Consider the following 20693-nt stretch of genomic DNA (forward strand, 5'->3'; position numbering starts at 1 on the left):
TCAAGGACCAGGTTGAGCAGCAGCTCCGTGCTACAGGCAGAGATGTTTACTCAGTAGCACCCCCCACTGGCTGGTTCTACTTGCCAATCGGAGGCGGTGGGTGTGAAATGCAACTGGCCAATCAGAACTCTAAGCGTCGTGACTACACAGCTCCAGCTACACAGCTTTAATCAAACAGCTGATGGTGTCTGTTTTAGTTCTGATATCTTTGTAGTCCTCGTAGGTGAGCAATAATTATCACTCCGTCTGGATGAAGAATGAGGCTCTGTCCTTTCCTTCCATTCTCATTTATCTGGCATCAATTACCAGGGTCTGCCTGTGGACGTGCGATTGGATCCACCTGTGGTTCATTGGTGAACCAACTAATCCTGTAGTGAACTTATTCACACATTCTCTAAAGAGCTTCCCTTTGTGGAACAATGGTTCAGTGGTCCAGTCTGACCTGGTTAGGGTTTCATTCAGACTATAGAGTAGAACCGGTCCTGTAGAACCTGAGCTTAGTTGGGTCACATGTTTGTGTTCAGTTTGCAGAATTTGACCAGATCATGAGATCGGACCCAGATCACCTGGCAGAACTGGTGAAGAAGGTCAACAAGTGGCTGATCCACAGTCGCTGGAAGAAGGTCCAGTGGTGCGGTCTGAGTGTGATCAAGTGTAAGAACACACACACACACACACACACACACACACACAATTCTTGAAACTTTCTGCTCTCTGTTAGCATTAGCATGGTTCTGGTACCGGCGTCTGTGTTGGTGCACCAGAACCCGCCCCTGGACGTCTTCCTGAAGGGTTAGGGTTCTGGTTTACAGTAAACGTGGTTTTCTGTGTTCCAGTGAAAAACAAGATCATTTACCGGGCCGGAGCCTGTATCCAGATGCAGAAGACGGTCCGAATGTGGCTCTGCAGGAAGAAGCACAAACCCCGGTGGGTCTGGTTCTGTCTAGGGATAGGCCCGTGGGTCGGGTTTAGATTGGAGGAGATGGATCTGCTCCTGTGGTTTGGCACGATTAATGTGATGAAGATGAATGTTTTGGATCCCATATTCTAGGATCAAACTGCTGATTATCATTAAAGTAACTTGACCCAGAGAACCGACCGACACTAAATGGGTCAGAAAAAGAAGGTTCTGCTCCAAGTCCAGAACCCTGTGGAACACACCCAACTATTCTTGGGTTTAGAGTCCACTAATCAGCCACGGTTCAGAGCATGGTTCTGTTGGAGACTTGAGCCCCATTCCCACCTGTACCGGGTCGGCCCGGGCCGGGTAGCCCCAGTCGGCCCCAGCCTGGCCCGGTTGATTCCACACATCCTTGCCTTAAGCCCATGTGGGCTGATTCTACCCACCAATCAGAGGCTTGCTCTAATGGAAGGTGTGAATGGGCTGATTCTACCCACCAATCAGAGGCTTGCTCTAATGGAAGGTGTGAATTTGCTGTCAGCAGTGGGCGTGTTGGCCCTGGTCGGCCTGAAGCAGTACCCCTCGGGAAGAGGGCCGAGAATGAGCCTTGGTTGGCCCGGGAAAATTCCAGGCCACCCAGATATGTAAACAACCTATGCTACCCGGCCCGGGCCGACCCGGTACAGGTGGGAATGGGGCTTTGGAAAGCTCCTCAGTGGCAGGCTGCCCTGCTCCTTCCTCCCAGCAGCTGTTAGACTTTATAACCAACGCTGCTCCTAGCAGCCTGCATGAGGGTTTTTGCTGTTATTTGCAGTTTTTATGAACACGTATATTTGTGCATTGATCGAAGCAATAACCCCTTTTCAGTTTTTGCCTCCGTGACACAGAATCTGAGTCCAACACTGGATGATTGTACATTATTCCATCTCTAGTCTCATGCTGCTCTTATAACATATTATATATAATATCATTACTTCATCCATATATATATATATATAATATATATATTATATTGTATTATATTATATATATTATATATATATGTATATATAATATATATATGTATATATGTATATATATTATATATATACATATATAATATATATATATTATATATGTATATATATTATATATGTATATATATTGTATTATAATATATTATATTGTATTATATTATGTTATATTATATATATATACATAGATTATATATATATAATATATGTACATATTCTATATATTATATATTTATTTATATATATATTTGTGTGAATCTGTTTTTTTAACTTAACTAACTTTGCTGCTGGTGCACCAGGATTTCCCCAATGAGGGACAATTAAATGGCTTTATTATTATTATTATTATTATTATTATTAACAATAATAATAATAATAATAATTCAAGCTGATGGTACAAACAAGCACAACCAGAACCGTTTGAAAACCTAAAATGCAAAAACAAAGGAAACATCCAGAGTTCCACCTCTGACCGCCGGTTTCAAGTTCAATTCAAGTTTATTTATGAAGAGCCAAGTCAGGACCAGAGTCGTCTCAAGGACCTTCACACAGTAAACATTCCAACACAGGTCAGGTCATTAAGCCAGTCAGTAACAAGTTTCCTGTATAAGGAACCCAGCAGGCTGCATCGAGTCACTGACTAGTGTCAGAGTCTTTATAGCAATCCTCATACTAAGCAAGCATGCAGCGACAGTGGAGAGGAGTGGAGAGGTTTGGGTCCAAGAGGTTCTGATGGAGGTTCTGTCTGTTCTAGCATCGACGGGCTCGTCAAGGTCAGAAACCTGAAGTTGAGGATGAGTCGCTTCACTGAGGTGGTGTCGGGTCTGAAGGAGGGGAAGCAGGAGATGAGCAAACAGATCCAGGATCTGGAGAATGCCATCGATGCCCTGATGGTCCGCATCAAGGTAGGCAGACGGGTTCTGCATGTTCCTGAGGATCCTTTTGTTGAGACGTCACTCCACCAGAAACAGACTTGCAGGACAGCCTCCGGCGTCCTCTAGGTGTTTGATGGGCAGCTGCTGTAATGGGACTCCTCCCAGGTGGAGGTGTGCTCTGAACGGGTTCAGGTGTGTAGAGGTGAGGGTTCATACTCATCCGTTCTGGAGTCCTGATTGTCTAAAGGAACCAATGGACTGGGGTACCACAGTCTGAGCAGTAACGGGGGCGGGGCTTAGCAAGCAGCAAGACTGACCTTCAGGATGGATCAGACTAGATCCTTTTAACAAAGAGCCGGTTCTGACCCAGGTCTGGGTTTGTGTTTTTCAGGGCACCATCATGACCCGGATCGACATCGATCACGAGTACCAGAGCCTGGTGACCCGCTCCGAGAAGCTGCTTACCAACCTGCAGAACAAGAAGAAGGAGGAAGAGGAGCGTGAGCGGCTGCGACGCATCCAGGAGGAGATGGAGAGAGAAAGGAAGAGGAGGGAGGAGGAGGAACAGCGGCGCTGGCAGGAGGAGGAGGAGAGACGGCTGTAAGTGGGTGGGGGTGGGGGGTGGTGAGGTTACTCAGAGCGGTCCTGGTCTGATCCCAACCGGTCCAGACTCGATACGCTCTGGTACCGAGGCTGGTCAGACACTGGGCTTAGTTCTTTATTCATCATCGTTCCTTTGAGCAGAACATCATGGAAAATCCACCTTCTGGAGCTTTGACCACGTGATGACGTCATTTCCTTCCCCAAACCCGTTTCTGGCTGCATTCTCCTGCCTCAGCTTTAGTTGGGTCCTCCTTCCTAAGTAGCCCACTAGCATCATCAGGCATGTGTCCTCCCCCTGAAGCTGGTCTGGTCTCCATCCTGAAACCTGGATGTTCTGACTAATTACTTCTGCATCAGGGACAAAACGCCGCCGTAGGAACGGCGAGTCCTGTCCACGACGATGCTCAGGACGTGCACCCTCCCTACTCCATGTTCCCTTCCCTCAAGGAACCATTATGCTGCCTCCTAGGACTGACTGAGTAGTGTTGTTAGCCTGAAGGCAGCCTGCCACTTCCTTATCACCTGTAAGTCACTTTGGACAAAGCGTCTGCTGAACACATAAACATGTGTCTGTTGCCACGTAACAGACCTGGTAGTCCAGTGGGTAGAGTGCTGGGCTGGCATGCATCTCAGCGCTGCAGTGATTTAAATCTTCTAAAGTTTTGTGTTTGGTGTTTCCAACCCTCTTTTGGTGAACAAGCACTAATCTGGTTTTTACAGCAAGTCCATGTCAGCTGAGCAGAGTAAGCAGCTGAATGCTGCTGGGAAACGACCCGTTCAAAGATCTCCAGAAACACAAAATAATCTTTAAAACAAAAACATCATATCTGCTTCAGCTGGCTACATGAGTCCCTGCCGGGATTGAACCGGCGTCAGGACGCGGCAGAGCGACATGAACGCCTGTTGTGTTCTACTAAGGCCAACGCAACAGCTGACTGGCCTGTGGTGTGTTCTGTCAGAGCGAGCGTGGGCGGAGCTTCACTGAAACACACCGTTTTATTTCCAGGTGAAAATTCAAGATTATTTTAGACATCTCAGTGGATGATGGAAGGATGATCTCAAAGATCTAAAGTAGAGTGATCTGGAACCTCAGAATCTGAATCAGTTCCTGTAGGATCACCGTGTAGGGAGACAGTTGTGAACGTTGTTTATTAATCAGCAGCTCGGGAGGCTTGATGTGGTCGATGCTTCGGCCCGTGGGAGGCTTGCTGAATCGTTTTATTGGGATTTCCTCTGTAAACGACCGTGAAATACAAAAGAGATGATGGGACGTAGGGTTGGGCATCGAGCATCGATTGGAACCGGTTCCAACTGTTCATTTTTCCTGGAATCGTTCAAAGTAGTTTTATTTTATTTTTATTTATTTATTTATTTTTTGATTCCTAGTTTTGATTCCTAGAATGCCGACTGAAGAGAAATCCGCGACCGATCTCTGTGAAAAATAAACGTGATCTGCAAATTGTGATCAACGCTTTCCAGAGCTGATCACACCAGCTGTCTGTGTGCAGCACGAGTCCCCCCTCCCCCCACCCGGCGCGCTGCGGCCACATATAAACAAACACATGTCATGTCTTGAGAGAATCGGGAATCGATAGGAACCGGAATCAAAATAAGGAATGGGAATTGGAATCGTTCAAAATCAAACAATACCCAACCCTAGATGGGAAGCGCCCCGACCTCTCTGAAGAAAGCCTGGACTCCTGAAGCAGACAGTTGGTGAGGCTCGTGTAGTTCCTGCTAAGTCCTTGTGACTACGTATTTGTTAATTAGAGAAGATGTTTTTAAAACATTCATCTTCATGTGTTCTTAAATCCACGGAGTCGCTTTGTTTTCCCGTCCTGATTCGGGTGTCTCAACCCGCGATCACTATAATAAATAAATGAGGACACAGACCTACCCGGCTTTGCAGTCGCTGTGAGGATCTATCCGTTTTCTTGGGCCATCACCCACAGGTGTGGCTCTGCTTGGCTAAGCTAACTGCTGCCATTAGCACGGCCACGGCTTTCTGTTTTCAGACGGGATCGGCTCAACTTTCCCTAAAAGAAAATAATCGTAGGCCTCCAGACGTCTGAAAGTCTTGAACTCTTCATGAGTGAAGGGTCCATGTTTCTGTTGAATAGGAATAAACGTCTCCCCAGCAGATTTGTGAAAAATCAGAATGGGACCGACGTTTTCCGTCATCCCAGAGCTCGTACGGGCTGTTAGTAACTGTCGTTTTCTCTCTAAACCTCCTCTTGTCTTTAGACGGTGAAGTGTTTATACGTGGGGGTTTTGTTCGTAGACGTAACGTATCGATAGCAGCTTGCTTTTGCAACCCAGCCGCTCGCGCATGCACACAGAGCTGGAGGAAGATGTCCACAATGATCGTGCTATTGACTCACAGCCTCTGTGGTCGCACTCGGGAACTAATCGGTGGTTTAACTCCCCTATCCAGTAAAGCAAGCAGCGAGGCATTGGGTCCCATCTTTGAAGTCTTGTAGCCCGACCGAGATTTGAACCCATCTCCCAGTCCACTCTACCATTAAGCCACTGCAGTGGAGTCCACATGAGGCCCAGAACCGGTTCTTTATGCCAGTCCGAACAGAACGACAGGAGCAAATCAGATGTTTTCAGGTTTTCAGCTGGTCAGATCGCGATGGGGAGCAGGTCCTGGTCAGAAACGTCCTCACCTGGGTCTCGTCTCTTTTCAGGAAAGCTGAGATGGAGGTGAAGAGAAAGCAGGAGGAGGAGGAAAGGAAGAGGAGGGAGGAGGAGGAACGACGGCTCCAGGTGTGTGTGTGTGTGGGGGGGCACGTCTGCCCTGTTTTCTGAAGGCAGGAGGTCCATTCAGTTGATTTATATAGCAGCAAGTCCCAGCCAGGGGCGTGGCCAGCAGCAGCTTGTTTCCTTAAGGGACAGAGCCCTGAAACTACTCATTCTGGAAGGTCCTGAAACTGTCTACTGTCAAACTGCTGCTGAGGAGAGCGGAAGAATCCGATTTCTAAGCGGTCTTGTTAGCCGGGTTATGTCCCGTTCTGACGGACGTTTGGTTCTTTGTGGTCCAGATGGAGATGGAGCTGCAGCTGCAGGCGGAGCGGGAGGAGGAAGCGGCCCGCCAGGCGGTTCTGGAGCAGGAGAGGAGGGACCGGGAGCTGGCCATGAGGATCGCCCGGAGCGAGTCAGAACTCATCCCAGAGGAAGCGCTGAACGACTTGGGTCTACGCAGGTACACACAGGTCCAACACTGGTTCACCTGGCCTTGGGGCAGAACTCGGTCTCCTACAGAGGTTCTGATCAGGCTGAAACCATGAAACATGACCAGTGTTTTACCACGAACAGAACAGTTTCCTCCAGATTAAAAGGGGTTCGGCATGTCCGAGTCGGACCTGTGGTATCAGGAAGGTTCTGATGGGTTTGGGTCACAGGATCCACTTGATTTGATGACTTTCTTCTGTTTTTTCCTCCCAGTAACGGCTCCTCAGGTCCATCGTCCCCCGAGAGAGCAGCGTAAGGCCCTACCTAACCTTTACCCGTGACCCTGTGACCTCTGCATGCTGTAACCTTTAACAGCTGACTCTAAACGCTTCGATTTCTCTGGTCTGGCTGACTTTAAACATCAGCGTTTTTATCAAGCTGCTGCAGCAGGAAGCATCTCCGCTGCTTCTGGTCATCAGCTGGTGAACGCACCATCTCTGCCACCAATCACTGATCATCACATCACTTCCTGTCCGCTCTTCCCAGTAGACAGCTTCCTGAACAGCCTTTGTTCAGAGAAATAGTAAACATCTGACATGATTGACTAGCTAACGGTTAGTCTTAGTGAAGCCACGACCAACACGGGAGTCTGTCGTAAATCAGCTCCTAGTTCCTAAGTCCTCGTGCGAGTCGCCACGGTTGCTTACACGGAAGCGACTCTTGGTCCAGGCGTTGACTTCAGCAGGAGGTGGTTAGTATTCCCACTGGAGCCAACCTGACGTGGGTGGAAAAGTCTCGGGAATAACTCCTGGAGGTCATGGGTGAGATCCCATCTAAACAAGTCCTTGCTCTGAGACAGGTCTCTGGTTTCAAGTGACTAGCTGTTAGCTCATCAGTCTAAAAGGAAGTAAACCGTTTCTCTGTTCGGGAATCACCTGTAGGTGAGAACGGATGGATTAGCCGTCTGACAGCCGCTGGAGTTCTGCTGATCAGCAGCTTGATAAAGATGGTTCTGCTGAGGACGGCTGGTTTGTGGATGTGTGAGATGTACAGTGGTGTGAAAAACTAATTGCCCCCTTCCTGATTTCTTTTGCATGTTTGTCACACAAAATGTTTCTGATCATCAAATACATAACACAAGTAAACACAAAATGCAGTTTTGAAATGATGGTTTTTATTATTTAGGGAGAGAACAAAATCCAAACCTACATTACCCTGTGTGAAAAAGTAATTGCCCCCTGAACCTAATTGGTTGGGCCTCCCTTAGCAGCAATAACTGTAATCAAGCGTTTGCGATAACTTGCTACGAGTCTTTTACAGCGCTGTGGAGGAATTTTGGCCCACTCATCTTTGCAGAATTGTTGTAATTCATCTTTATTTGAGGGTTTTCTAGCATGAACCACCTTTTTAAGGTCATGCCATAGCATCTCAATAGGATTCAGGTCAGGACTTTGACTTGGCCACTCCAAAGTCTTCATTTTGTTGTTCTTCAGCCATTCAGAGGTGGATTTGCTGGTGTGTTTTGGGTCATTGTCCTGCTGCAGCACCCAAGATGGCTTCAGCTTTAGTTGACCAACAGATGGCCGGACATTCTCCTTCAGGATGTATTAGTAGACAGTAGACTTCATGGTTCCATTTATTACAGCAAGCCCTCCAGTTCCTGAAGCAGCAAAACAACCCCAGACCATCACACTACCACCACCATATTTTACTGTTGGTATGATGTTCTTTGTCTGAAATGCTGTGTTGCTTCTACGCCAGATGTAACGGGACGTTTGCCTTCCAAACAGTTCAACTTTTGTCTCATCAGTCCACAAGGTATTTTCCCAAAAGTCTTGGAAATCATTGAGATGTTTCTAAGCAAAATTGAGACGAGCCCTAATGTTCTTTTTGCTTAACAGTGGTTTGCGTCTTGGAAATCTGCCATGCAGGCCATTTTTGCCCAGTCTCGTTCTTATGGTGGAGTCGTGAACACTGACCTTAATTGAGGCAAGTGAGGCCAGCAGTTCTTTAGAAGTTGTCCTGGGGTCTTTTGTGACCTCTCGGATGAGTTGTCTCTGCGCTCTTGGGGTAAATTTGGTCGGCCGCCCACTCCTGGGAAGGTTCACCACTGTTCCATGTTGTTGCCATTTGTGGATAATGGCTCCCACTGTGGTTCGCTGGAGTCCCAAAGCCTTTACCAGACTGATAGATCTCAATTACTTTTGTTCTCATTTGTTCTTGAATTTCTTTGGACCTTGGCATGATGCCTAGCTTTTGAGGTGCTTTTGGTCTACTTCTCTGTGTCAAGTAGCTCATATTTAAGAGATTTCTTGATTGAAACAGGTGTGGCAGTAATCAGGCTTGGGGGTGGCTACAGAAATTGAACTTGGGTGTGAAAAACCACAGTTGGGTTATTTTTTAACAAGGGGGGGCAATTACTTTTTCACACAGGGCAATGTAGGTTTGGATTTTGTTCTCTCCCTAAATAATAAAAACCATCATTTCAAAACTGCATTTTGTGTTTACTTGTGTTATCTTTGACTAACGGTTAAATGTGTTTGATGATCGGAAACATTTTGTGTGACAAACATGCAAAAGAATAAAGAGTTTCACACCACTGTAAATCATCTCTGATTGGTCCGTGTCCCCGCCAGCGTCTAACTGTCACTCTCTTCACAGCGATGCTGCAGCCACAACGCTGAAGAACCTCACCATGTAGGTTCCTCTCACACATCTGCAGAACCCTGCTGCTTCCAGAGTGGATCTGCTGTGGATGTGGAGAGCAGCTGATCCAGTCTGAAGCTGTCAGAGGCATTTGGCCGTACACGCACACACACACACACACACACTCGGGTACAACCCTGACCAGATCCTTCCTCCAGTTTTGATCCAGCTCTGTGTCTCTGCGGTTATCTGTTCTAATCCGTAACGAGGCCTTTTGTTTGTTTCTACTTTAATCTCTCAGCAGAAATCAGATTAGATCTGGATTCGGTGTAATCTTCATGAATTGTCCTTTACCGTCGGCGTGTTCTCACATGAATCCGGATTGGTTGGAGCTGGTCAACAGTAGCAGGAACGTTCTGCTTTGTGGGTGACCTCTCTAATTCCTCAGAGCCATGTTGATCTCCGGACATCAAACACGTTCTCTCCTCGTTCTTCTTAAACATGGTCACGTTTCCAACCCTGGGGTTCTGCTGCAGAACCACAGAACAGGAGGACGCCACGAGCAGTGTAGGGGAGTAACTTGTATCGCCATAAAGTACTTAGAAGAGTAATTATAAGTAACTGTATTTAGTTAGTTACTATTTTTAAACAGGGTTACCTTAGTAATATTATTGTGTATTCCACTTTCCACCCGAAAGATGAATACTGGGGTGGGGCTTGATAAAACTATTGATCTAATTAATCAGAGGCTTTGTAATTCGATAATCTAACTTTGTCACATTTTAAGGTAAATCTGCCCTCAGAGCTATTTTTTTAATTCAACGTAATGAGGCGGAGAATCCAGTGTTTCCCCAAGAAACGTCACGCGGGACTCGAGAACAAGAAGCAGGAAGTGGCTCTAGTGTTTATACGTGATCAAACTCGCTGTCGTGTTTAGTGAGACTCAAATGAATTAAAAGTGGGTACGTACGTTATTGATTTGAGTACAAGATCCTAGCCTGAGTCTACTTCTGCACTACGGTTCCCCGGAAGAACGGCAAAATGAATGCAAGTCAACGGGGCTAAAAACACAATTTTCTAATCCGCTTGTTGTGTTCCATGGATTTCACACATGATGTCCGCGGATTTTAAACCAGCTTTTTGGTACCAAGAACGCGCTTATTTTCTAACAGGGGAAACAGAAAGTGAACTAGATTCTAAACAAAGTGCTGCTGCAGAACATCATCACACCCAGAACCAAGAACCATTCATGATGATTTATGTCCATGTCGGGCCACTTTGGTGCTAAAATATCAAATATGCTCATGTTATCATCAAGTCAACAGATGCAAGTCGATTCAAGCTGCAAGTTGTTGGCGTTCAAGTCCGAGTCAAATCGTTAGTCTTTATAGATTCTTTCAAGTCAAGTCATAAGTCATTAAAATGACTCGAGTCTGACTCCAGTCCAAGTCATGTGACTCGAGTCCACACCTCTGCTAATTTCGAGCTTTTACAAGCTGATAAATCTTGAGTATGTGACTGGCGTGGATGAAACGCCTATCATCACTTTTCATTTAAACTGCAGTACAACACATGCAGGATCCAGGGCGCGAGGCAAAGCGGGTTAACCCCGTTGACTTGCGTTCATTTTTTCGTTCTTCCGGGGACCTGTGGTGCGGAAGTGGCTTGGGCTCCCTATGGTACTTAAAAGTAATCCAAACTGCGGCTGTGTTTGCGCCGTAAAGCCGTTCCGCGTCGTGATGTCGGTAAAGTACTCCACTATGTTGTAAGCAGCCGCAGCGCCGGAGGACTTGAGATAGAATTGGCGCCCATCTTCAGCTCCTCAGCGCGGCGTTCCCCGAGTGCCCACTCCCATCAACTATAATGGCTTCTATTTAAAATGACGGTGCGGCGCGTCTGCCTCTGGTGTGCCCCAGGCCTGATGACTGGAGGATGAACAGGTGAGCGGACCTTCCTTACACGGGAAGTCCTTCTATCACGTCAACAATGGGACAGCTGCAGCAGCGGCGTCATCTCCAGCCTGATCACAACGTTCTCGTTCCTCGCCGCCCCTGAAGCACTTTAACATCCGCCCATTTAGCTCCTCCGTCAGCTGATGACAGCTTCACCACACCTCTGTAACGTCCTAAAGGGTCCATTTTCACATATATACTGACCAACATAGAGACCTTTCATCTACAGCATGAATCCACTTTTTAGGACATTTCTGGAATCCTGGTATTCCTGCTAAAGAATTAATGAATATTAATGTTGTACCTCGTTAAATCGTCAGAATACTCGTTGATGTTTGCCCCTCCTAGTAGAAGCTGCTGGTTTGTTTGTGCTGTAAACATTGAATCTGGAACTATCTGGTGTTTTAGGGAGGAAATGGCCAAAGAAATGACGGATCTTCTGTCCCGGTGGGTGAAAACGGCTCTAATCCCAACTATCTCTTCATTTTCTGATTTAAATGAGAGGATTTAAGAATCAAATGGAGAAATCAATCTGATGATTGATGATGATTGATGTTTGATTCCAGGATTTTGATGTGTCTTGATTGTCAGAATTCCGTAACGTTCCTCTCTGATCCTGTGGAGGTTTTCCAAATGAATCGGTTACCCGGCTGTCCTGGATTCTGAGCTTCTAACGGCGTTCCGTCTAAAGGATCTGTATATGCCCCTTGCACACTAGCATTGTCTCCACTCCACCTGGACCATGTTGTTCTCATGTAGGTAGCCATCCAGCAAGGCGGGATGCAGAGTCAGTCTGCAAAGCACGGCTGCGGCTCAGGACGCGTTTCTAATGGAGAAACCGTGGACTTCTCTGCACTCTTTTGCCCTGCCCATGCGCTCTTGACATCACAGGCCACAGATCTCCCATCTGCTCAGTCACAGCTGCATTCCTAAGGCTGTGTGGGACGAACGCGGCTGAGGCAGAGCGGAGCCGATGCTAGTGTGTAAGTGGCAGTAGTGTACATCAGAACCTCCTCGTGAACCAGTCGGTGAGATTCAGTCAGGCAAACTTCTATCGTCTAGGATCTGACAGATAATCTAGAGTACTGGGAGAACAACTGAAACAGAATAAATCTACAAATGTTCTCCAGACAGAACCAGACCCAGGTCGAAATCCTGTCACCAGATCAGGGAACAGACTCGGTCCAAACCCCGTGATTAAAAACTACTTCAGACACCGCTGGAGGGAAAGATCTGGGCCAAAAAAACTCCAATACCTGCTGCTTGGATGTGTACCCAAAACTCCCACAGACCTACTCCAGTAGACCCTTTCCTGCAGACGCAGACCCCCTCTCCCAGAGCCTGCTCCAGTAGACCCTTTCCTGCAGACGCAGACCCCCTCTCCCAGAGCCTGCTCCAGTAGACCCTTTCCTGCAGACGCAGACCCCCTCTCCCAGAGCCTGCTCCAGTAGACCCTTTCCTGCAGACTCAGACCCCCTCTCCCAGAGCGTGCTCCAGTAGACCCTTTCCTGCAGATGCAGACCCCCTCTCCCAGAGCCTGCTCCAGTAGACCCTTTCCTGCAGACGCAGACCCCCTCTCCCAGAGCCTGCTCCAGTAGACCCTTTCCTGCATACGCAGACCCCCCTCTCCCAGGGCCTGCTCCAGTAGACCAGTTCCCACAGACCTGCTCTAGTGGACCCGCAGACATGCTCCTATAGACCTGTTCCAGCTCCTGTCTTTATATAGACTCCTTGCCGAGACCTTCTGGCTGATTACACACTTGACCTTTGATGAATCTGACCTGGTGGACTTCACTGAGGGAACCGTAATCAGAACCTAAACCAGAGAAGATCTGGTGGAAAAGGGTATCAGTAAAACCCGAACAGACTCTGTGAAGTCCACCTAGAACCTAACCTTTCTGATCGTGATCCTCAGATCTGCTGCTGCTGCTGCAATCCCAGGGGTCTCTGATCAAAGATGTGGTCCCTGATGTTCTTGTTTTGTGTTCTGTTAGAGGTCCACAGGTCCAGGCCTCAAAAGCAGCCGCTAGTTCCAAGAAGTACGAGCTGAGCAAGTGGAAGTATGCCGAACTGCGCGACGCCATCAACACGTCGTGTGGTGAGTCCCTTTCATCAGCTCAAACTCAGCTGTTGCTGCTGCTGGCCCTAAGTGCTACAGAAGGGTCAAAGGTCATGTTCTGATTGGTGCTGGTAGAAAAACCTAGTGTCTTATTCACATCTTGATTGGCCTGGTCCAGTCTGGATAGTCGGCCCGGTTGCACTTGGCCAGGGTTTGTTCACACAGCCTTCTCTGAAACGTGGAAATGTCAGAGTACGGTGCAAACGGTTGTCTACGGTTGGTTAGTGGCTAGGTAGTTGCAGCTCCGCTGGCTAGCAGATAGTAACTCACTTACATGTGTAATGTAACCATTACATACAATTAAAAAGGTAAAAAGCTCGTTATACAATTATAGCGATACGTATAAAACATAAATATCAAGTGTCACATGGCGTAGGGTTGCAAGGGCTAACTGGTTTGACTGTTGAAGGTGTGAAACGCTGCAGTTAAGCCACCGTAAACACGCCTCCAGCACCACCAATAAAAACTCGTTAGCAGATCAACGTGAACGAACGCCTGCAGCAGAACCAGCATCGTCCGCGGGACCGCTCCGTTTCCACCTGGAAGCGCTTCACGTCTCCTGTGAGGGAATGTTTTAGACTCTCAAAGAGAGAGAGCTGGTAGAAAAACAGTTGTGACGCTCCCAACTTATCTCTGACATCATCACGCAGACGGATTAGCTCCACCTGAGTCAGATTAGGTTAGTGACTGAACAGATTAACAGTAATATTGGAACAATCCAGCGAATGATGGTTCATATTGCGTTGTTCTACGTTCCCCCGTATCTGTCTACAACAAGCTGCACGGCAAGCCGTTTTAGTATTTCATCAACTACACCTCTCTAACGGTTCACAGGGATAACTCGAACCGTTTCGGTTTATTTGTTCTGTAAAATAATGAATTGTTCACACATCTGCGTGATTTAAGTGCAGCGAATAAATGTTCCTCAGCGAGTTTCCGCACAGACGCTGCATTGAGTGACGCATGATGGCTGCATGTGCCCGATCTCTGTTTAAAAAAATGTAATGTGTAAATTCTGATCAGCGTGTTTCAGAGCGGATCAGACCGGCTGGCTGTTGCTGTATAGTCTGTAGACTTGGAGCGCCGTGTCGCCTCTCCCTCCCTTCTCTCACACTGAGCAGGCCCGCAGCAGCAAACATGTCTGCTGAACGTTCCCGCTGTGAACACTGATGTAAAGTTTTCATCCTACAACAAAAACACGGCGTGGAGGACGCTCGTTGTTTAGAAGGAGTTTTAAAGGAGAAACTGGGAGGTGTGAGGTGAGCTAAGAAACAAAAACAGGTCGAACACAACACTCGTCCGTCTGAGAGGGAGCTGCGCGAATACGTAGACGCCCCTTTGGGTGCTGGAGAGTTCAACAGCATCGCCGCCATGTTGGATGGGTCTCCTCACTCTCCAAAGCCAATGCAGATGAGCAACTATCTGTGCAGTCTACAGTTACAACCAGCGTACGATTGAAACGATCAAGTGGGATTACCAGTGACTTTTCTAGCCTACCTGATAGGATTTTATATTTAATATTTATTTAATTATATTTAAATAATCATGCCTTACCTTGATTTGTGAAAAAGCTGATAAAAGGTGTTTTTAGTTGGGTAAGCATCCTCCTCAGTAGAAATGCACTCGGGGCTAATCTATGTAAAATGGTGTTCGGCCACTACAGCGTCTCCATACCCTTAATGATCGATTAGCCAGGACCTGAGCCTCAACGTCGGGTCAGAATAGAAAAATCTGTGTTGAAACACATTTAAAGTAAAAGCTACGACCTGACGACCGCATGCACCTTGGGAACCGGCTGTTGTGTCAGACTGGCGTGTAGTTTGGCGCAGGTTCACCTCCCGGTCGCTACACGTGCTGGTGTGATTTCTCCAACCCTTACTGGTGAACAGTCTGTTTAGCCAGTATGAGTCCGTGTGAGCGGTATGAGCTAAATGCTGCTTAGGAATGACTAGATGCAAACATCTGAAAGCATTTACTGCTGACACCACCAGGACACCAACCGGCGCCAGCAGAGGCAAAACAAGGCCAAAGGCCGCTGGACTACCATAACCATAAGAGGCGTGTTTTGTCGGGGTGGCGTTCGCTGACGGGAACCTTCCATTTCAGCGTTTAAACACAGGCTGTGTCCTTTAGCATCCTGTTTAACTTGAACATAACTTAGTTTCACCACCAACAGTTATGGGTCTGACAGCTGACCCGCCCCTTTCTGACCCCGCCCCTTTCTGCGTGCTGCTGCCAGGTCTGCCTGGCCACTTAAGCCTGAGGATCAGCTGATCTGTTCTGGGCCTGTTCCAGCCCTCAGATCTGGAACAGCTCAGCCATCCCTCAAAGCCCCAGAACATTCACCTGGTTCTGGTCCAGTTCAGCCACCAGCAGAGTTGAATCTAAGTTCTTGTTGTAGACCTTCAGATGGTCTGGAGATCTGATTCAGAACCAGTTAAACGAGATACAAGAGCGTGTGGGCTGGATTGGGAATGAGAACAGTTCTGCTGAGGAATCCAAACTCCTCCTCCTGACCTGGTTCTCCTCCACTCTTCAAGCATCAGAGCTCAGTGTGAGTTCACTCTGACCCGGTCTCTGAAGATCAGGTTCTAACCCGTGTTCTGGTGGTTCCACAGACATCGAGCTCCTGGCTGCTTGCAGAGAGGAGTTCCATCGCCGCCTCAAAGTCTACCATGCCTGGAAGTCCCGGAACAAGAAGAGGAACACGGAGACGGAGCAGCGAGCCCCCAGATCCGTCACAGACTACGGTACTGCCTGGTTCTGGTTCTGTTGGAGCCTGAAACTGTTACTGTGTGTGTGTGTGTGTGTGTGTGTGTGTTCAGCATCAGAACCTGCAGGTTGAATCAGACGTGCTAAGTGAAATCATCCAGAACCGACCAGAACTCTGACCCGATTAGCTCTGCCATCTCGTCAGTTTCAATCACGACGAGTTACGGGTCTCCGTCTCACCTCACGGCATTGCCATGACAACAGAGGGCTCTGCTTAGCGCCGTCTGTCTGCTGATGGTACTGCTCTGTTCGGGTTTACTGGTAGTGTGTGTGTGAACTCATTCAGCACTTGTAGATCTGGGCCCAGAGGCTTGACCAGAACCGCAGCAGACATCAACAGTTGTGGGCAGATTAACTGACGATTTCTACTCTCCATATGATCAAAAATAATGAGCTGATATCTTCAGAACTCTGGACCAAGCGCTGATGTTGGGCCCTGTGGTTCTGATCCAATAGTTTCATTCTGTCTGAGTTGTCTCCTCTCTGTGTAACCTGCCATGTTTGTTTTCAGATCATCCATCTCCTGTCAGAACATCATGTAAGTTCTGTAGAGCCTCACATGAGTAACACATAGCCCCGCCCCCCCATTAACCTGCTCCCACCAGAGTTAATGGGACAGCTACTGGGTTCTGCTTCAAGCTGCTGGGAGGCTGCAGTGGATGGGTTTCCATGGTTACGGCTGCTTTCATCTCTATGTGACAGAGTTAGGAAGTTTCACCATAAGTCCAGTGGGCTGGAACCATAGAGTCTGTGTGTGTGTGTGTGTGTGTGTGTGTGTGTGTGTGTGTGTGTGTGTGTGTGTGTGTGTGTGTGTGTGTGTGTGTGTGTGTGTGTGTGTGTGTGTGTGTGTGTGTGTGTGTGTGTGTGTGTGTGTGTGTGTGTGTGTGTGTGTGTGTGTGTGTGTGTGTGTGTGTGTGTGTGTGTGTGTGTGTGTGTGTGTGTGTGTGTGTGTGTGTGTGTGTGTGTGTGTGTGTGTGTGTGTGTGTGTGTGTGTGTGTGTGTGTGTGTGTGTGTGTGTGTGTGTGTGTGTGTGTGTGTGTGTGTGTGTGTGTGTGTGTGTGTGTGTGTGTGTGTGTGTGTGTGTGTGTGTGTGTGTGTGTGTGTGTGTGTGTGTGTGTGTGTGTGTGTGTGTGTGTGTGTGTGTGTGTGTGTGTGTGTGTGTGTGTGTGTGTGTGTGTGTGTGTGTGTGTGTGTGTGTGTGTGTGTGTGTGTGTGTGTGTGTGTGTGTGTGTGTGTGTGTGTGTGTGTGTGTGTGTGTGTGTGTGTGTGTGTGTGTGTGTGTGTGTGTGTGTGTGTGTGCGCGTGTGCGTGCGCTTTCCTGGTTTAAACAAAACCGCTTTGGTAGAAGATCTGAGTGATTTTAGTTTGTAGAGATGAAATCGTGCTGCTTAGTCCTCCTCCACCAGCCCCGCTGTGACCTCAGCTGACCTTCATCCTGCTCTAATGGCATGGCAGAAATAGCTGTTGATGTGATCCCAGTGCAGCAGCGGAGGTTCATGTTTACCTGCAGTGATGGGAAACGGCAGCTGTTAGAATAAAACTTTGAACTCATTGTTGACGTGAAGATTTTAACCTAGTTAACAGCAGATTAGAGATCATCCAGAGTAACTAATAATCCACAAAGACCTACAAACATGTCAGGTTAAAACCACACAAACCCGGAGAATCACAGATTCCCATAATCTGCCTGTAAACACGTTCCGACTGCAGTCATCACTCCAAAGATGTCTGAGTCCTCTTCTGTCCATCAACAGCCCAGCAGAACCCGGCTCCTCCCATACCGGCCCGGCAGTACGAGGTGGCGATGAACCGGCAGCAGCGCTATTTCCGGATTCCATTCATACGGCCAGGCGACCAGTACAAGGACCCACAGAACAAGAAGAAGGGATGGTGGTACGCGCACTTCGATGGGCCCTGGATTGCCAGACAGATGGAGCTGCATCCAGATAAACAGCCCATCCTGCTGGTGGCAGGTCTGTAGCAGCATCAGTAGCTAGAGCTTTCCCACCATGTCTGGACGCCATGGGCCCAATCCCAATACTTGCTCCTTTTGCACCCTCGATCCACACTTCCCATGATTCCACACTGATGCGGACGTAGGGGAAGTGTATTACCCACAAGCCATTGCTGTGGGAGAAAAGGCTAACGTTCCTTTTCTGAAAATATCTTTTATCTAATGAGTTTGTTTTAGAACAACTAGTTGATGCGCGGGAGGTTTTAGACGAAGCAGCAATGAATGCAAGTTAGTTTGAAAGTTGTTAATAAAGGTTATTGAATAAAGTGTCACAGTGACCGACATCCTGACACGTGTTGCACCTGCACACTTGTGAGCCACGCACTCGAAGCCTTACAGCGCACTTCCTCCAAGTGCACTTAGCTGAAGACCGCAGTGCGAGTGTTGGGATTGGCCCGTGTTTCCAGATTTAGCACGGGGTGTCTTCAGTAAACATGATCCAGAAACCAGAACCGGCTCAAACCCGTGTTTGTTCGTGCAGGGAAGGACGACATGGAGATGTGTGAGCTGAGTCTGGAGGAGACCGGTCTCTCACGGAAGAGGGGAGCTGAAATCCTCCCTCGGCAGTTTGAGGAGATCTGGGAGCGCTGCGGCGGGATCCAGTACCTCCGCAGCGCCATTGAGACCCGGCAGGCTCGGCCCACGTACGCCACGGCCATGCTGCAGAGCAGCATGCTGAAGTGAGGGGCGCCGCAGACACAGGGACCTGGCCCAGATGGCCTCTGAACGGCAGTTCTTCTCAGCTGTCCTGTTTCCTGTCTGGGTGGGTGGGTGGGGGGGTGTAACGGAACCCTATGCAGAGAAACCAAATCATTTAGAACGAAGCGACCCGGTTCTCCCAGGAGTTCTGTAACGTCTGAGGCCTTAAAACGACTCTAACAGGGTTTACCTGCTTCCTAACCCTCACCTGATTCACTGCCATGTCTATGATTACCTAAAGGGGGCGGAGCCACTCAGGTCCGATCAGTCCTCTCCTGACTAATGATTCCTGATTCTTAGTGATTTTCCTTTGGAAGGTAACTGGACCTCACTGATCTAATGATTCCTGATCCCTGTTGTCTGGGTTCTAACTGGATTACTTAGTCGTTAGTTTGTTTGTGTGAAATAAAAAGCAGAAGATGTGATTGAATTATGCAACTGCTGCGCCGCCATCTTTATAAACCCTGAAGCTGGGATTTGTAGTTCCTTGGTGATGCTGGGAATCCCAGCGGAGCTTCCATCTTTCTCCTGAAGATCCCGAGCGTCTCTGCAGCTCTGACCTGGAACTCTTTCTTTGAATATTTCCGGAACGCTGAGTCGGCTCCTGGACCTGACGGTAACATTCCCTCTAGAATGGAGAAGTTTATTTTTGAAAGAACACTTTCTGCTTGAGTAGCTCGGCTCCGAGGGCGTAGAGAGAAGCAATAAACATGAGCTGAGCGGGAAACGGGCGTCCTGGCGGCTGTGATGGACAATCCACCTTTGAGATGTCTGCAGCAGAAACTCAGCAGCTCGTTGATTCAGACTAACCGCATCAACTGGTGCTCAACCCGGTTCTGGTTCTGGTTCAGGTCGAGGATCTGGTGTTAGAAAGAACTTGGAGCCAAATCTGTCAAACTGCTGTCTTGGACAAAGAAAGTTATTCCTTTCTCTGATCAGGGAACGGTTTTGTTCTGCTTCACAAACAAGCAGGTTCTTCAGGCAGATGTTCCACTGGTTCTCTACTTCCTGTCGGGTCAGACGTGTTCAGTAACCACACGAAACCCAGATCAGCTGAGAGGAACGCCAGTAACAGCTCCCCCTTCTCTAATCCCTTAGCTCCTGTGAAAAACCAAATCTGCTCCGCTGCAAACTTCCAAAAGGAAATTCTGGGTTGAGTCAAGCTGTTGGTGTTTGAAAAAGAACCCGATCAGAACCGATACGTCTGCTTGTCACCACTTTACAATCAGTTCTCTGTCAAGTTTCTAACTTCTAACAGGAGAATAAAATCATTCCACTCACCTCTTGGCTCGTCATTCCGCACCACAAGGGGAAAGCTGAAGCATTAGTTTATTCATGGATTTTAATAACTTTTCCAGCAGCTGCATAAACAGCAAGTACAGCTTTGATCAGCAGGAACACAAACCGGACCGGTTCTGGGGGTGTTCCACTGAGTGAGCGAATCCCAAAATCCTGCATTAGTTCAGTAACACCAGCGTGGCTAGCCTGAAGCCCCTCCCAGCATGTTACCATGGTGACCGGGAAGGGATTTAGGGATGGTTACACCGGGCCTGGTTTTGGGAAAAGCTCCACTTCTGGAATACCCCCGGTGAGTTCCTGTTTAATCCAGATTAGCTAACTGTGTTCTTATCTGGTCACATGTTCATCACAACTAAATGTTCCCAATCTGAACACTTTAGTTGAACCAGCAGGTTTGGCTCCATCAGACGTGAACCTGTAGAACTTCCTTTGGACCAGGTCTTTCTGGATGTAGAGGAATAATTTAACTGGACCTGTGTTTTTGTGATCCAGAATCTGGGAGTAAAACCAGATTACTAAACTACTGGATGCATCTGAAAGCTGGAGCGGGTTACAAACATTTAACTGGGTTCCTGAACAACTAGAAGATGAGTTCCAGTTCCTCAGGAACCTCCAGAACTTCTGGT

The 20693-nt window shown here is 47.9% G+C and overlaps 1 protein-coding gene across 6 annotated transcripts in view; it reads left to right on the forward strand.

The window, feature by feature from the left end:
• The window catches only part of myo6a (myosin VIa), a 62037-nt gene extending 43199 nt beyond the window's left edge, over positions 1-18838 (forward strand). Inside the window, exons 23-36 of one of the 6 annotated variants that reach the window (XM_070544542.1) lie at positions 525-654; positions 837-927; positions 2669-2819; positions 3181-3389; positions 6083-6161; positions 6437-6597; positions 6840-6878; positions 9228-9263; positions 11573-11611; positions 13159-13262; positions 15902-16033; positions 16567-16593; positions 17810-18028; positions 18551-18838. In XM_070544542.1, the coding sequence (XP_070400643.1) occupies positions 525-654; positions 837-927; positions 2669-2819; positions 3181-3389; positions 6083-6161; positions 6437-6597; positions 6840-6878; positions 9228-9263; positions 11573-11611; positions 13159-13262; positions 15902-16033; positions 16567-16593; positions 17810-18028; positions 18551-18753 (1620 nt within the window). In that variant the 3' untranslated portion in view covers positions 18754-18838. The remainder of the gene's footprint in view (positions 1-524; positions 655-836; positions 928-2668; positions 2820-3180; positions 3390-6082; positions 6162-6436; positions 6598-6839; positions 6879-9227; positions 9264-11572; positions 11612-13158; positions 13263-15901; positions 16034-16566; positions 16594-17809; positions 18029-18550) is intronic. The other 5 variants (XM_070544544.1, XM_070544545.1, XM_070544546.1 and 2 more) reach the window with 5 other exon arrangements.
• Positions 18839-20693: the final 1855 nt, after the last annotated feature.

Source organism: Nothobranchius furzeri, chromosome 2, assembly GCF_043380555.1.
Source record: "Nothobranchius furzeri strain GRZ-AD chromosome 2, NfurGRZ-RIMD1, whole genome shotgun sequence".
NCBI classification, from domain to species: Eukaryota; Metazoa; Chordata; class Actinopteri; order Cyprinodontiformes; family Nothobranchiidae; genus Nothobranchius; species Nothobranchius furzeri.